This window comes from Phaenicophaeus curvirostris, chromosome 4 (genome assembly GCF_032191515.1).
Source record: "Phaenicophaeus curvirostris isolate KB17595 chromosome 4, BPBGC_Pcur_1.0, whole genome shotgun sequence".
NCBI classification, from domain to species: domain Eukaryota; kingdom Metazoa; phylum Chordata; class Aves; order Cuculiformes; family Cuculidae; genus Phaenicophaeus; species Phaenicophaeus curvirostris.
In genome coordinates this window covers 3,139,520-3,155,711 of record NC_091395.1, presented here as the reverse complement: position 1 = coordinate 3,155,711, position 16,192 = coordinate 3,139,520, and the positions used below count along the sequence as shown (strand labels likewise).

At 42.6% G+C, this 16,192-nt stretch overlaps 1 protein-coding gene across 10 annotated transcripts in view; it reads right to left on the bottom strand.

Annotated features, from left to right (window-relative positions):
• Positions 1-16,192, bottom strand: part of ANK2 (ankyrin 2) — a 165,652-nt gene that overhangs the window by 11,387 nt on the left and 138,073 nt on the right. For 7 of the 10 annotated variants that reach the window (XM_069855111.1, XM_069855109.1, XM_069855106.1 and 4 more), the window contains 5 exons: positions 16,057-16,078; positions 5,428-5,502; positions 3,551-3,682; positions 2,922-3,068; positions 1,350-1,632 (listed from right to left, as the gene is read on the bottom strand). In XM_069855111.1, the coding sequence (XP_069711212.1) occupies positions 1,350-1,632; positions 2,922-3,068; positions 3,551-3,682; positions 5,428-5,502; positions 16,057-16,078 (659 nt within the window). Of the gene's footprint in view, positions 1-1,349; positions 1,633-2,921; positions 3,069-3,550; positions 3,683-5,427; positions 5,503-7,362; positions 13,120-16,056; positions 16,079-16,192 lie in introns of all 10 variants that reach the window. The other 3 variants (XM_069855102.1, XM_069855103.1, XM_069855104.1) reach the window with 1 other exon arrangement.

Below are 16,192 nucleotides of genomic sequence, written 5' to 3'. Positions count from 1 at the left end.
GTCTTCATCAATGACCTGGATGAAGGCATCGAATGCACCCTTAGCAAGTTTGCGGATGACACTAAGCTGGGTGGAAGTGTCGATCTGCTGGAGGGTCGGGAGGCTCCAAAGGGATCTGAACAGGCTGGACCGCTGGGCAGAGTCCAATGGCATGAGGTTTAACAAGGCCAAATGCCGGGTCCTGCACTTGGGGCACAACAACCCTATGCAGTGCTACAGACTGGGAGAAGTCTGTCTAGAAAGCTGCCTGGAGGAGAGGGACCTGGGGGTGTTGGTTGACAGCCGACTGAATATGAGCCAGCAGTGTGCCCAGGTGGCCAAGAAGGCCAATGGCATCTTGGCTTGTATCAGAAACGGCGTGACCAGCAGGTCCAGGGAGGTTATCCTCCCTCTGTACTCGGCACTGGTGAGACCGCTCCTCGAATCCTGTGTTCAGTTCTGGGCCCCTCACCACAAGAAGGATGTTGAGGCTCTGGAGAGAGTCCAGAGAAGAGCAACAAAGCTGGTGAAAGGGCTGGAGAACAGGCCTTATGAGGAGCGGCTGAGAGAGCTGGGGTTGTTTAGCCTGGAGAAGAGGAGGCTGAGGGGTGACCTCATTGCTCTCTACAACTACCTGAAAGGACGTTGTAGAGAGGAGGGTGCTGGCCTCTTCTCCCAAGTGACAGGGGACAGGACAAGAGGGAATGGCCTCAAGCTCCGCCAGGGGAGGTTTAGGCTAGACGTTAGGAAAAAATTCTTTACAGAAAGGGTCATTGGGCACTGGAACAGGCTGCCCAGGGAGGTGGTTGAGTCACCTTCCCTGGAGGTGTTTAAGGCACGGGTGGACGAGGTGCTGAGGGATATGGTTTAGTGTTTGGTAGGAACGGTTGGACTCGGTGATCCGGTGGGTCTCTTCCAACCTGGTTATTCTGTGATTCTGTGATTGTGAAGATATTACCCGCTTCACTGCCCGTGATCTTGTTTTGAGATTGACTTTTCTCTTTTCATTTATATTGGTGAAAAGAAGACAACTATATTAGAGCTGTTGAATGTCAGGAAAAACATCTCTCCTGTGAGGGTGCTGGAGCACTGGAACAGCTGCCCAGGGAGGATGTGGTGTCTCTTTCTCTGGTGATATTCAAAACCCATGTGGATGCGTTCCTGTGCAAGCTGCTGTAGGTGACCCTGCTTTAGCAGGGGGGTTGGACTGGATGAGCTCCAGAGGTCCCCTGCAACCCTGACCACTCTGTGATTCTGTGAATCACAGCCTGAAAAACTGTGAGCCCGCAAAAATTACATCTTCCACTTGAAAAACTTATGCAAACCCCGAAAGTATCACATAGGCTTCATTCCGGTCTCTTGACACTCACAAATACTCGTGTTGAGAAGCAGGTGGTTTTTGTGGCAGATCTTGGGGTTTCCCTGAGAATTCAGCTTCTACTTGCTCCTTATGTGCTGGCCTCAGGAGTTCAGCCACTGACATGTCGGCCTCGCTCCTGGGAGTACTGTCCGGAAAAGGAGAATAACTGACAGACGCGTCTTCCTCAGAGACAATGGGAGGGTGTTCAGATGGGTCACTCTCTTTAGATATTCTATGTTGTACTTCTTGCTTATGTCTTGAACTGTACAGTTCTTCTGGCAGTGCAGAAAACCCTTTAAAAAACAGAGTTGAGAAACGTCATTACAAGTCTTACTAGAATGCAAAAAGTCTTTTTCATTTTCCCTGTACACTTTAAAACCCCTGGATGGAACATATTACGTGAAATTCTTCGGTATCTTGAGTAGGAGTAGACATAATCTCTCCTTGTAGCTAAAGGAACACTGGATTACCACCAGTATTGCTAAATAATACATCTCGACAGTAACAGGCAAAACAACATTCATTTAGAGTAATTAATCTTGAAACCCTCAAAGCAAGAAAGAAGATTCACAACAGGGTTTTTCCAGCAGACTAGGATAGGTTTTAGTGACTCTTTTCCCCTCACCCATAATTTATCTGCTTACAGAAAAAATAACTAAAGCATGGGAATATAAATTAATACAGGACTTGGTAACTGGATAATCGATGTCCTTCAAAGCTTGTAAACACAGCCAGTCACCCCCTAGCCTCTACTCCCAAAGCAAAAAATGTGCAATAACATAAGTGTTTCTGTTCCATGTGCTACAAGTCACACCCTTGGGCTTTTGTTTTTCCTGACAAACCACACTTACAAGGAACCCACTGACCTTCAGCAAACAGCTTGGGGGAAAACATAATTGCTTGTACTAAACTTGAGCAGGACATGGAAGTTAACTTTCTTAAACTAATTAGCTGTGATATTGGAGTGCTAATTATAAAACAACCTTCTATTCCTACATTCTCTTAAAGGTGGGACGTTTGCAGCTAATACTTTACAGTGCTATGAGTTCAATATAAAGTTACGGCTGTAAAAGTATCACTTTTTAGAAAAAAGCATTTTATTTCACATCAGTTGGAGATGTGTCTTTACTTTACAACCATTGATCTAATCTGCTGAACTTCTAAACTTGAGAAGTCCAACAGCATCATGGCAGAATTACAATAACCTGGGTACTTGAATCCAAAGGTTTTTCAAAACCCTTTTACAAACCTTGGCCCAATCTTAATGCAGCCATTTTAACTTGTATGAAAGCATTTGCATAAACAAAATACTCTAACAAACTGGGTTAAATTATTTGCAGTAGTTTCTGGCCAATGTTACTTTATTTACTTTTAAGAATCAGCTAATGCAGAGACCTTCTACCAGGGGCAGCAGTGGCCTGTGCGATACTAAGCTTGAATTCATCCGTGTTATCTGTGCTTTCCAAACTGGACTCTAGTGCTCAATCATAAGAGTTAACTGGTTATCCCAGTCAAACATTTCAGTAGAGAAGCTAACGCTCAGCGGAGATAACCTGGGCAGTCTGGATCAGGAGACATTTACCTTCGCTGTGGTCCAATCCTATGGTTTGTTCGATTTCTGCATAGGTGCGAGTGCCGTGGACCTGCATGGAGTCTATGCCGCTCGTCTCCATTAAGTGAACAATATCCATTCGGTTGATTTTTGTAAGACACTGGGTAAGATTGGTATCTGTGGCATTAGAGCAACACCATGTAAGCTAAGAACTTCACACGCTCTCTCCCTTCTGTTTTCCACATGAAGGACAAATACAGGATACCAAGCAATATCATATATAAAATACAGATATAATTAGTAGCATTGCTAGGTAAAATCTAAAATTAACTGAAGGCTGCCTATACAATTACCACCCATTTCAATTTCTCCTTCAACAAATTTCTTCAGTTTCCCCAAATGTTTTTCAGTTTAGGTGTGGTGTTCTACACTCTCCTTGCTGCAAGATGTTCTGCCTTACCCTCATATGAACAGGGTTATTTTCTCTGAGAATCCTTTGATATGCCACGTTATACAAACAAGCTTAAAACAAATTAGGTACGATGGATGGCTACTCTTTCTACAGCCTAAACTTCAGGCAAGTTTTCTTGCTGTGATTATAACACGTCTGTCACCTTGACTAGCAAACTGGAGATGCTCAAGGGTAACTGGAAACAAACCTGTTGCGTGTTTCCCATCCCTTTCAAGCCAGTATTTGAGGAGTGCGTGGCTCTGGTCTTGAAGGGAATTAGGATTTTCAATTCGGATCTGGTGAATTTGCTCTTCTGTGAAATCCAGTTCTCTTGCTAGCTCTGAAAAAGAAATTCACCTCTGTAAAATGCCCTTTTTCCCCACCTTACATTTATTTTATGGCTGTCAGCAGCAAAGTGGATTACAAGCTTTTCTCTTTGCTTCTGTGTGTTCTATTTAGAGACACTGTTAAGCAGTAAGCTCGATGTGTCTGTGTGAGCTTTTATTCTTTGTTGCCTACTAGCCCTGCTTCTCAGCGGTACAAGGCTACTAACACCATTTAACAGTGACAAGCTGCCAAGTACAATGCAGCTGCAGAAATAGCACACGGGCAGATAAAAATATTTCTAGCTACAGAGCACCACACTCAACAGATTCTGCCCTCTGAACTGCTTTTGCAGAAACTTTGATCAAAATCTAGTAAAATAATTCCTTTTACATAAGGGCATTTTCTAGGTCTAGATTAAAGCGCAATACTACTGCTGCTCCTCCCCAGATTTGTTTATTTTAAATAAAAGTAATTGTCTCTGAAATAAGAGTTGAAAATCAAAGCCTGAAAAAGTGAACCTAAGAGTAACTTTTGGAGGTAGCCAGGCTCAGCCTGCAGTCCAGAGAAGAGGAGGAGTTTCATATTCTGTGACATCTTTTCACTGTATCCAGAATCAGCAGCAGCTTTCTGCCATCGCCAAAAAGGCAACTGCTGCAATGGGTCATCAAATGTGTTGAAGCCATAGAGAATTCCTACTGTCATTCCCGGTCTCTAGATTTCTGCTTCTTTCACAAACAAGGATTAATATTCTGTTCTATTCCATTGTCATTACTGCTATAGTGGCATGGACTTGATTTTGGAGGGTGGTCACATTCTAACATAGAATCACAGAATCACCAGGTTGGAAAAGACCTCCGAGATCAGCGAGTCCAACCATACCTATCTGCCACTAAGCCATATCCTTAGGTACCTCATGTACCTGTCTTTTAAATACCTCTTGGGATGGGGACTCAACCTAAGAAGGTGGGGCGAACCCTAACCCCAACCCCAGATAACCTTATTTCCAGGTTGTCTCCTAAACTGCTGCTACTGTAAACTTCAACAGCTACGCAGTAACTACACCTAATATTCAAATCCCAGGGAGTCAAAGAAGTTTGAACAAAACCCAACCGCTATTTTATCCCCCAAAGTAACATTTGACATGGTCATCTTTCCTAAAATCAATCGTTACCGTAAGATGGGAATATTTATGCAGGTAGATTCCCTGATCTCTAACATGCTATGAAACATAAATGTCTATTTGGTGAGCATCCATCATTTTCTAGTTTTGTTTTCAGAAGCCTATTCATTTATATAAAGCATTCAGCTGATTCCTAATCTGTTACAATTGCACAGGTCCAAGTCCTACTGAAACCAAGACCATCCACACTGGGATGAGTGACATATGCTCCCTGTCTTCTTCATGGATTGAAACAGAGTGCAGGAAAGGAAGAGGTGAGTACCAAATGCAAAAGCACCAGTGATATTTTGCATGTACTCTGAAGATGCCCTGTGTACTTTCAGGAGCGTGGTACTGCTCTAGGGATAAACACAAAACAACACAGACCTGATTGAATTTCTTTTGGAGCAATTTTTTCTTGGTTTGCACAGTTTGACACAGCACTGAGATTTCTGCAAAGCCCCTTTTCATGGTGAACACTTAGGAGCAGTGACAGGCATCTACATTTCACTCTGTGCTACTGTCACTTGTCCCCAGTAACATTAACTGTCTCAGCTCTGTTAAATAAACCTCTCTGGCGTAGACAACATGCGTTTTACCTGTCCAGCTGAATCCAAGATGATCAGCAATGTGGGCCAGTCTTTCCTCTGTCCTTTCCTGATCATCCTGTGGATCTAAAGGTCAAAGAGAGCGACAAGTTGCCTTTTGCAAATTAAAAAACCAGTTTCATTGGTGATGAAGCTCAAGAAGGGAAAGTGCTTTTTTCCTAACTACTGTTCATCTAAATGGGGGCAGGCTGTAGCTACTGGATACCTGAAGGGAGGACTATAAGTACCCAGGTTAAAAAAAAAAGCTTGATTTTTCAGAAGCACAGGACTGTCTAATCTAGACAAAGACTAAAGTGCCTACTGTGCCTCTTTTGGCCAAGTATTTTATTCTAAAACTTCATTCTAACATTAAATTGAAGACATTAACTAAGTAAAGAGCCATAATTTTCTATGTCTCCTTAGTAAATACCAAGACAAATTCATCTGGACTGGTGCTTCTACTTCTGATCTGCCTGTTGTAGGGAGAGTTTTGTTCAAACAGTCCATATAGCACTTCTTATTATGGTTTGTATTTGAGATATTGTTAATTTACGTGTCTGCCCCTTTCAACTAAGGAGTGATACAAAATACTTAACAATGAATGCGAGGAAAAATCAGATGTTCATTCGCCAGTCTTCATTTATTTTGATACCATGAGACTGACCATTCCTTCCATCCCCAATGCTTGTTTGAAGATGGCAGAATTTGAGCTTTGATTTTCCCTGAATGCACACATGGATTGTGATAGCTCAGATTCAGGAAATTCCGTAGGGTTAATGATGTGCATGTTGCATTTTAGCTACTGGATTTCCATCTTGGCTACCCAGTACTAGTACACAGGTAGGTGAGAGAATAACCAAACACAGGAAAACTTGTACTAAAGATACTGGTGATGCAGAATTTTCTTGAGACCCCAAAAAAGGAACATGAAAAACTTAATTGTTTAAAATTTCTGCAGATTTGTGTAACAGCTGAAAAGAAAGTAAATTTGCCTGTCTCGGTTTCAATTAATGCCCAAATATTTCATTGTTAGTAAAAATTAATAGTTAAGAATAGGGCCAGGGAAAGCCAAAAGCCAAAATGTGCATGATCTGAGCAATCACAGAATCACAGAATAACCAGGTTGGAAGAGACCCACCGGATCACCGAGTCCAACCGTTCCTACCAAACACTAAACCATATCCCTCAGCACCTCATCCACCCGTGCCTTAAACACCTCCAGGGAAGGTGACTCAACCACCTCCCTGGGCAGCCTGTTCCAGTGCCCAATGACCCTCTCCGTAAAGAATTTTTTCCTAACGTCTAGCCTAAACCTCCCCTGTCGGAGCTTGAGGCCATTCCCTCTTGTCCTGTCCCCTGTCACTTGGGAGAAGAGGCCAGCACCCTCCTCTCTACAACGTCCTTTCAGGTAGTTGTAGAGAGCAATGAGGTCACCCCTCAGCCTCCTCTTCTCCAGGCTAAACAACCCCAGCTCTCTCAGCCGCTCCTCATAAGGCCTGTTCTCCAGCCCTTTCACCAGCTTTGTTGCTCTTCTCTGTACTCTCTCCAGAGCCTCAACATCCTTCTTGTGGTGAGGGGCCCAGAACTGAACACAGTATTCGAGGAGCGGTCTCACCAGTGCCGAGTACAGTTTAATGGTAAAACAATGCATCTTTTTAGAAGTGTTTTTCTGTCTTAAGGCAACACTTCCTGTAAGCATTCATGGTTTGCAATCTTGAGATTGTTTCACAGACAAGAAAAACACAGACACAACACAAAAAAACCCAAACACAGCTCACAGGGGGAAAAAAAAATACACAACTAACCACCAAAAGCTTAAAAGAAAATGCCACACACATTACACGCGTATACAGACACACCTACACACACATCCCAAAGAAAACAGAAAACCAAAGAGTTTAATTCATGACATGCGTCGCACAGGGAATCCCAGTCGTTGGCAAATACCTTCAGCATGGTCATGGACATTTTCATCAGGGATACGTTCAATCTGAGTCTCTATGGACTCATCCCAAATGGGTCTGGTGTCAAAGATGTCTTCAGGAACTGACTGCTGAGTCTCACTGGATGGCACATTTTCAATAACTGAAACTTCTAGGGCGCTACTGCTTTCATCATCTGAAACTAATTCTTGTTCTCTCTCTGACTGCGTGAGTCTTTCCACTAATTTAGAAGCTTCATCACTAATTTCTTCAAAGAATTCTATGGAGTTTTTGTAAAGGTCAAAAAAATGTTCCTTACTTTCTTTTGTGGGGCTAAAAGGACTGCGGGAGGCTGTGGTGCTTCTGCTTTTAACTGGCAACCGTGATGAAAATACCTTGGGTCTTGCTGTTGTTGCCTCATCTGAGTCTAGCTCAAGATCCATCTCTCTCTCCCTCTCCCTGGTCTCTGCTTCTGCCTCAGCATAACTCCTAGCTTTTATGGAGCGTTTAGTCTTTGGGTCCATGGGAATACTTGCATCAGATTCCGATTTACTTCGGTTATCTTGTTTTGTAGGTAGTTTGTTTGTCACGTCAAGGGCTTTGGGTGACTCTAGCTTGCGGGCGGATGTGTCTGTGTGTGGGTATTGTTGTTCAGCTTTTTGGAAAGCTGCTTTGACAGGAATTTTAGACTTTGGTTTTGCTTGGTCATCTTTTCCTTCACACTGCAAACTGTCTAGGCAGCCATCTGCAGGAAGGCTCTCATCTTCTGATGGCTGTGCTGCAGCAGTAGCTGTTCTTACAGGAATTTTGGATTTGCTTTCACAAGAAGGCACTCTCTCCATTAGAGCAGTAGGGATTTCAATCACAGATCTCTGTTCCTCTGGCGAAGAGTCTGGGGACTCATCACCCTGTTCAGAACAAACTGATCTAGCGACTGTGGAAAAATCTAATTCATCTTCTGCCACAGACTGCTCAGGAGAGGTAGGGCAAGGCACCTGACTGCTATCAACTGTGTCGGTCTCCATTCCAGAGAGGGGCTCAGCTTCAGAGGCAGCATTTTCTTTCTTTGGTGATTTTGAAGAAGCTGAAATACCCATTTTAATTGGAATTCTAGATTTAAGATCTGCTTTTGCAGTGCCTGTGCTGACACCTTCACCCATCATTTCTTCAGATTTATCGCTAGACTCGGATTCTGGGGGTGAATATTTCAATGTATCTTTTTCTTGCATATCTAAATCCTCTGATTCTGAAGGTGAAAATGGATCTGGTGAGCTCTTAAGCTCAGAAGATTCCACCTCTGGTGCTTCTGTCACTTCTTCAGATAAAGAAACATCTTCCTGAGGCTGCTGCCCCACCTGGAAGAAGTGAAAGCTTTCATCTGGGTAGTTCCTTTTGGTCATGTCAATGGCTCCACTTCTAGTCATTTCAAACAACTTTCCTTCCTGAAAAAGAAAAGGATTTTGCTCGCTCAGTGGTGTCCCTTCTTCTGTGGGTGTTCTGGCTGGTGTCGTATCAGGCGTTGTGCCTTGTGATCGCCGATCTACCATCAACCCAAATATCTTCTGTTCCTCTTCTTTCACCCGAGCTTCAAAAGCTTCATCATCTTCACGTATTTCACTCCACATGTCAGAATCCACATCAGTTTTAGTGATGACAACTTGACTGATCAGTTTCTCCGTTTCATCTCCTATGTCCTCATGGGCAGATTCTGCTAATTTTGTGGAATCTGAGGCTGAAGACCCTTGCGACATTTTCTGAAATGCCTCCTCTGGTTTTGGTTCTATTTCCATATAGACTTCCTCTGAAGAGTGGTATTCACCACCTGTGTCTCTGCTAAGCAAAGCTTCACCAGCCTCATCTCTTCCTTCAAGAGAATAGGTTTCCCTAGGTAACAGACTTCTACCAGATCCTACCTTACTTTCAGAGTCAGTAAAGAAATGTTCAGAAGACACATTTTCATAAGGGCTTATTAGGTAAGGAGCGCTACTTTCAGCAGCATCTGCTCCACAACTTTCAAGCTCCACTGTTCCAGTGGTAAGGGATGAATATTCTGGCAAGGGTTCCTCAGCATGAAGATCTCCTTGGGATGTTTCAAAACCTGTATCTGCTTTTCCCAAACCATTTCCCAAAGCAGAATGGTCAGTGGTACCATCTTCAGCCAGTTTGCCGTCCTGTGGTACAGAGTACTCGCTGGTACCGTGTCCACAAGAACTATCGTCTGCTTTCTCAGTCACTGCTCCTGTAGAAATGAGACCTGTGTGTGTGGTTTTGACCTCTTTTTCAGTAGTGTCATATTGCTGTGGTGTTAGCGAAGACTCAGCGTGAACTTCTTTTTGAGAATTGTCACCAACGGCATGACCCAGAGCCCCCCCAGACTGCATGACTGGGGCACTGGGGCTAACTGTGTCGCTGTCATCTGTACTGTCGCATTTTGATTCCTCAGTTCCTGCTGATGCACAGCCATCAGAATGACAAGTGCTTGATTCTCTTGTGGAAGCCTGACAGCTTTCCCTAAGGATGAGCGGTTCCTCTTTGTCACCTTCTGTTGGCTCATCCTGTTCTGCTTTAACTGCACCTATCCTGACAGAGCACTGTTTTGAATCAATGGGCTTAAAACCTGCTTCATCGGGGCTAGAACTGGAGTCGGTCCTGGATGGTAACGGTGAGGGTGGCTGCACCCGTATCGCAGGCTCCATTAAGAGGCCTGAGTCAGCTTCTTTTTTCAGCTGAGTCAATTCAGGCTCACTTTCTGAAGAGGAAGAACTTGTTCTAGATACAGCTGCAGTCATCACCACTGTAGGTGTATCTTTTTCTTCTACAGCTGTGGACTCTGGTTCTTCAACTTCACGTGCCGCTTCTGAATCAGCAACTACAGAAGATTCATCTTGCTTACAGTCCTTTCTGTAATCTCTCTTCTGTTTCGCTTCTTGTTCTAATTCATCAAACATTTTGATTTTGGTCACCATTTTGAACATCTCCTCTTCAGGGGTGAATCTCTTCTTTGGTTCACTTTCCGAATCATCCTCTGGTTCTTCACTGACTTCAGGGATCACGGCCGACTTTGGTACGTTTGACAGTACCTGCAAGTCTGCTGTTTTAGGTGTGATTTCATAGCTAATTTCTTCAGAACTTGGAGTTTCAGGTGAAAGAGGACTTTTCCCTGAACTCTCCATGAGGGATGTTTGCTCTAGACTGTCATCGTCAGCACTTCCCTCAGGGTCACGGAGAATCCTGGAACGCACCGATGCCAGCTCTGGGCAGGCTTCTCCTTTGCTAAGAACAGACTGAAGAGGACCCTGCCCCAAAATACCAGCCTTCGCTGTTTGTTCTACAGGGCTACTTTCAAGGGAATCGCGGCAGGGAGACTCTTTCATAGGACTGGGCTCCAAAGAATCAGGCGTTTTGTGTGACGAGTTATCTTCTAGCACTGGGCTTGCTTCCAGTGAGTCCTTATGACTTATAGCAAAAGAGTCATCTGCCACTGGGCTAAAGCTTTCACTATCATGGCTAGCAAGTGCAAGTTCCAATTTCTGGGGACTTATAACCTGTGAGCGCCGTGTTGTGGTTAGATCATTTTCTTTCTCTAAAGCAGTGTCAAGTGTTTCAGAAGACTTAGTTAAATGTGCAGTGGTTCTGGATTCTTTATCCCTGCTAACATCTTTCATAATGGAAGCTGAGCTACTTTCTTTAGGTTTATCAGCCTCTTCTTCAGAGGCTGTAGGTACAAGCTCTTCTGATACACGGTCAGAATGAGACTTACTAGTCTCGGTAACAGCATCTAGCTGCCTTTCAGTAATACCTTTTTCATCTTCCTTTGGAGAGAGTTCCTTCCGAGAACATGGCTCTGCTGTTGTGTGTGTTCTAGCTGTTCCTTTATCATCTTCAATTTGTCCATCAGTTTTCTTTGGTGAGAATGAAAGGCTTTCGGGGCTGGTTTCTGGAGTCTCTGCCAGTCCCTCGTGCTTATAGCTTTCCTCAGAGCTGATCTGAGGGGTTCCATCAAGTAGGCTACCCGGAGAATCGGCCACACCTTCGTGTTTAAGGCTCTCTGAGCTCCCATCAAAAGTGGCACTTTGCAGAGAAAGAGCAGGAAGGAATCCATCTTTCACATAGTCTGTGGGAAAAGAAACACTGAAAGGACTGGTCAGTACTTGCTCCAAGTTAAGCTCTCCCTCCTCTGTCACCGAAAGGTGTCGGAACTGTTGATATTTGTCATTATCCTCCAGTTCTTCTTTAATGACATCAGAAAAGTCTGTTGAGGTTTTTCTGTCAGGGCTGATCTGGAAGTCAGTATCTCCTTGGTCATCAGAAGTCCTGCCCATCACAACTGCTGTGTCTTTGGTGCTTTCATCACTGGATACTGGAGGGAGAGGTTCAACTGGTTTTTTGCTGCTCTTCTCTTTTACCTGCTCTTTTCCCACAGCTTTCTTGGTAGTTTCAACAGCAGAAGTTTGTGCTTTTCCTTTTTTCAATGGCAGCTCTTTCTCTGCTTTTAATGTCGTGCTTTGTTTGTCTTTCGGCTTCTCTGTCTTGTGGGTTACCACTCGCTTTGTTTCACTTTGTGAAGAAATCGTTTTTCTCCGGGTTGTTTCTTTCTCGGGGACCTGTTGCTTCTGTTTGACAGATTTGTGCTCAAACAGTCCAGATACATTCTTGGATGGGTCTTGGCCTGACTGGAAAGCTTTCATCAGTTCACGAACTGACATGGTTTCTTCAAGTCTTTCTGTCTTAGAAGAAGGTGAAACGGGAGGTTGTGCTTTGTGTGCTACTGCTTTTTTGACTTGTACCGGTTTTTTAGAAGCCTTTTCAGTGCTGGCTTCTCTTGTTTGAATTCTGACAGGTAGTTTTGACCGTATTTTTTGTTCATCTTCCACTCGTTTCTGAAGAGCTTTAACTTTATCTTTTATTGAGCCAATAGGAGTTTCCTCTATGACAGGGGATACAGCTTTAGCCTCAGGAGCAGCTGTCACTGTTAAGCCTGGTTCCTCACCTTGCGCCTCAACTGAAGTTAACTTTTTTACTCCTGGTTTTTCTTCACTACTGTGCATCTTGCCTTCCTTTGGCTTTTGTTTGTCTCTTAATTTTGTCCTAGCCGGCTTTTTAATTTCTAAGGATGGCTTGTGTTGCTCCTGTGGACTTACTGCTTTAGTTGTTGGAGGTTCCTGTCCTCCTTTTTCAGAGTCCCTGCTTATTACTACAGCTTCAAATCGCTCTTCTACTAAGTCTTCTTGTAAGGCTTGTGGCTGTACCTCATGAAGAGAAACATATGTTTTTAAATCCTCCGCAAGGTAATCTACCATTCCTGTCATGTCTGGCTTCTCCTTTTCTGTTGTCCCTTTATCTACCCTGACTTCTACACAGGTAGGTTCAGTGACTTCTAAAGGAGCATTTCTTCTGGCCTCTTCGATTTCTTCATCGCTGACAATGACCCATTCTTCTTCTTCTTCAAGTTCTTGTTTGGAAGGAGACTTTGGCAAAATGTGTTCCTCTCTGGTATAGGATCCACCTCTCAGAATTTCATTGACTTTTTCTAAGTCTTCTTTCACCCTTTCGACTATTTCAAAAGGCTCTCCCGGCTCTTCTTCAGGGGCTTTTCCAAGATCTCTCACTTTAATGGAGCCTGATTTATCAGAAGGGTCAGTTGTCAAGATTGCAGTCATTTTGATCAGATCTTGTTTCATCTCAGAAACTTCAGACAACAGGTCTGGACTGGCTAGAACAGGGACTTCATTAACCAGATGGCTTTTCAGGATAGATGTTTCTGTAGATTCTGTCTCGTCATCTTTGATGCGAATGAAAAAACATTGAAAGTAAAATGGAAATCAAAAATAGAGATTGGAAAATGTAATCAGGACTGAAAATGACAGTCTTTGGTTGCAGTGGAAGGAAGGTCAACAAAATGGGCCGGGAATGGTGGATCCACAAGATCTGAGGGTACAAGAGCGAAGCAAAGCTAACGGAGGAGGTGGGGGGGAACAAAAAAAAAAAGAAAACAACAAACTAAAAAAATGAAAAGGAAAATGGCAGGAAATAACTTGCTTAACTTTATCAATAGAGCACAACCACACATACGTTATCAGAGCCGTAACAAACCAAATCAGGACACCACTGAAAAAAACCAACCCAAAACAACCACAAAGTTTAAAATTAAAAACGGAAGAAACACAGTGAAGTTACACAAAGATAGGCATCTCAAGATTGTTCAGATGTTATAGATCAATGTTCAAATAAAAATAAACAAGAAAAAGGGGGAAAGCATCAGAACGGATTGAAAGTCGATTTCCTCTAAGAGAAAGCCAGTGTTAGCAAACTGTCAGAATAACACTCGGTTAAATAACATTTTTTTGTTTTGTTTTCTTAATGACCCAAATAACAAGTTAAAAGTAATTCTGCAGGAATCTAAAATATGACCAAATCTGTCGATATCTGAATCAGCTGCAAACCGGCATTTCATCTAAGGGGATTTCACACCTAAACAATGAAACAAACATTCTTTGGTTTTAAGAGGCATGGTCCTTTCCTTGGAACATCCTCATTGACAACTAATGAATCGACTGAGGAGAGAGAGGACAGAGAAGAAAGGGAGAGAGAAGAAGAAAAAACTGTGAATCAACTTAGAAGTGATTTCAAAGTTTTCAAAAATGTAATGTATGGCAACCAAAAATCAGAGACAGTCACACTAGACACACACATACAATCCATGTAAGGCAAGTTATTTCCATGCAAAGCAAAGGTGTTGCAAATGCTGCTGGGTATGTAGGTTTGGTTAAAAAACAATAGCTCTCAAAAGTAATCATATAAATTAAAGATACGTGAAAATACTATAACACATACTGTGGTGAAATATTTTATCTGTGCAATCGATATATAGTAGCTGGATATGGGTAATTCCCACTATGCCATAACTGCCTGCTGGGAATATGCAATTTCTGGAAAATATGTATTGAACAGGATGAAACACTGGAGGGCTGAAGCGAATTATGAACAGGATGTGATGCTTAGAAATTACAATTTTACATTTTTCTTTTAAAGGCAGTACCATAACATAAAACTTGACTCTGTACCCTAGCTTAAAAGTCAAAGCAGTAATGGAACTAAGGAGAACCTAAGCAATACATAAGCATAAGGAGGAATTTCTTCACAATGAGAGTGGGGAGGCCCTGGCCCAGGCTGCCCAGAGCAGTGGTGGCTGCCCCATCCCTGGAGGGGTTCAAGGCCAGGCTGGGTGGGGCTTGGAGCCCCTGATCCACTGGGAGGTGTCCCTGCACGTGGCATGAGGTAGAACTGGATGATCTTTAAGGTCCCTTCCAACTCAAACTATTCTGTGATTCTATGAATACCTACTTATCTGTATTTCTTTCTCTTGTGGGTCCTGAATGCTAAACGTTTGTGCTGTACATTAAATATAACCAGATTACTAGGGGTTATTTTGGTGCTGAAAATTTGGACTAGTGCATACTGCAATGCTTTAAATACATAAATGCATCTATATTGTAGTGCATATGTTCCTAAATGCCAAATGGATGGCTGACTCGCTGGCCAGAGAGCCAAGTTAATCAGCCTGAAGCAAAGAAGCTTCAGTGGGGCCTCAAAATGCACAGTGTTTGGCTGGTAGCAAGAATTGCTCACCAGTGTCCTTTGTGGCCTCGTGTCAGAGCAAGGAAGCAGGGAATTACTACTAAAGAAAAATTAGAGAACTCCTAAATGGTTAAGAATGGTAAATGCTAGGGTGTGTCTTTTCCACCTTGATAACATTTATCATCTTGGTATAAATAATAATGGATTAGAGGAAAAATCTGATACTAATAATGTTGATAATCACAGTGCATACTACTTCCCACCCCGTTATTAGCTATTTTGTCACCCTGATGTTGTCTCTCCTCTCGATGAAGCATTTCTGCTTTAGACAAAGGAGGTTGTAGAGGAATGATCATCCATTTAACCTTCAGGATCATGGTGCTGTTGTGTTTCCAATTAAGGCACGTACATAATACATCAAGACTAAATAAACCTCAAAATGCAACGTAGGAAAAAAAGCTTTTAACTGGAAACAAGACAGAAGTTGTTCTTTTCCTAAACCAATGTAAGAAATCACTAGATATAAACCCAGCTCTTATTAGAGATACTGGCTAGGTTGACTAGATGTTTGCTTGATTTGTATCTTTACTGAAGGAGACCTTTGGAACTGAGAACCCCTCGCCCTCAGTTTCTGGCACCAAGCCCAACAGTTGTATTTCACCACAGTAAGGGATGGGGTGGGGAGGGAAGGGTTAAACAATTATTTTGGACAGTATCGCTTTTTTGCATGGTTGTATTACATGAGTTTCATCAAGTATAGTAGAGTATTATGTTGTCATTAAAAGCGATACTGTCATTAATCTCAAATATGAGGCAAGAAGGTTCGTCAACAAACAAATGGAACAAAACAATGGAGGGATGAGCATCCATACAAGCAAAATAGCAATAGCAGGATCACTAGGGATGTCAAAGGAAAGTAAATGCTTAGATGAACTGGTTTAATTACTTGTTAATTTATACATTAAAATGCATTTAATTGGACAGCTGCTTTGGTATTAAATTGTTTTCATTACATTTTTAAAGTATTGATGATATTAGCAATAGCAGTTAAAGCTTAGCTCTCTTTCATGCTTATCTTTATTCTTAACAATCTTTCATACAAAATGCACCGTAGCACTTCCCAAAAAGAAGAAAATCTTACTTTTTTCTGAAGTCATATCAACCTGGAAGAGAAAAAAAGAGGGAAATTTAAAAGCTTGCATATAATCAATATGTATAAAGGCACTAGTGAAGTAACACAGGTTGACCCACTGAATGAGCGAAGACACAGATTCATT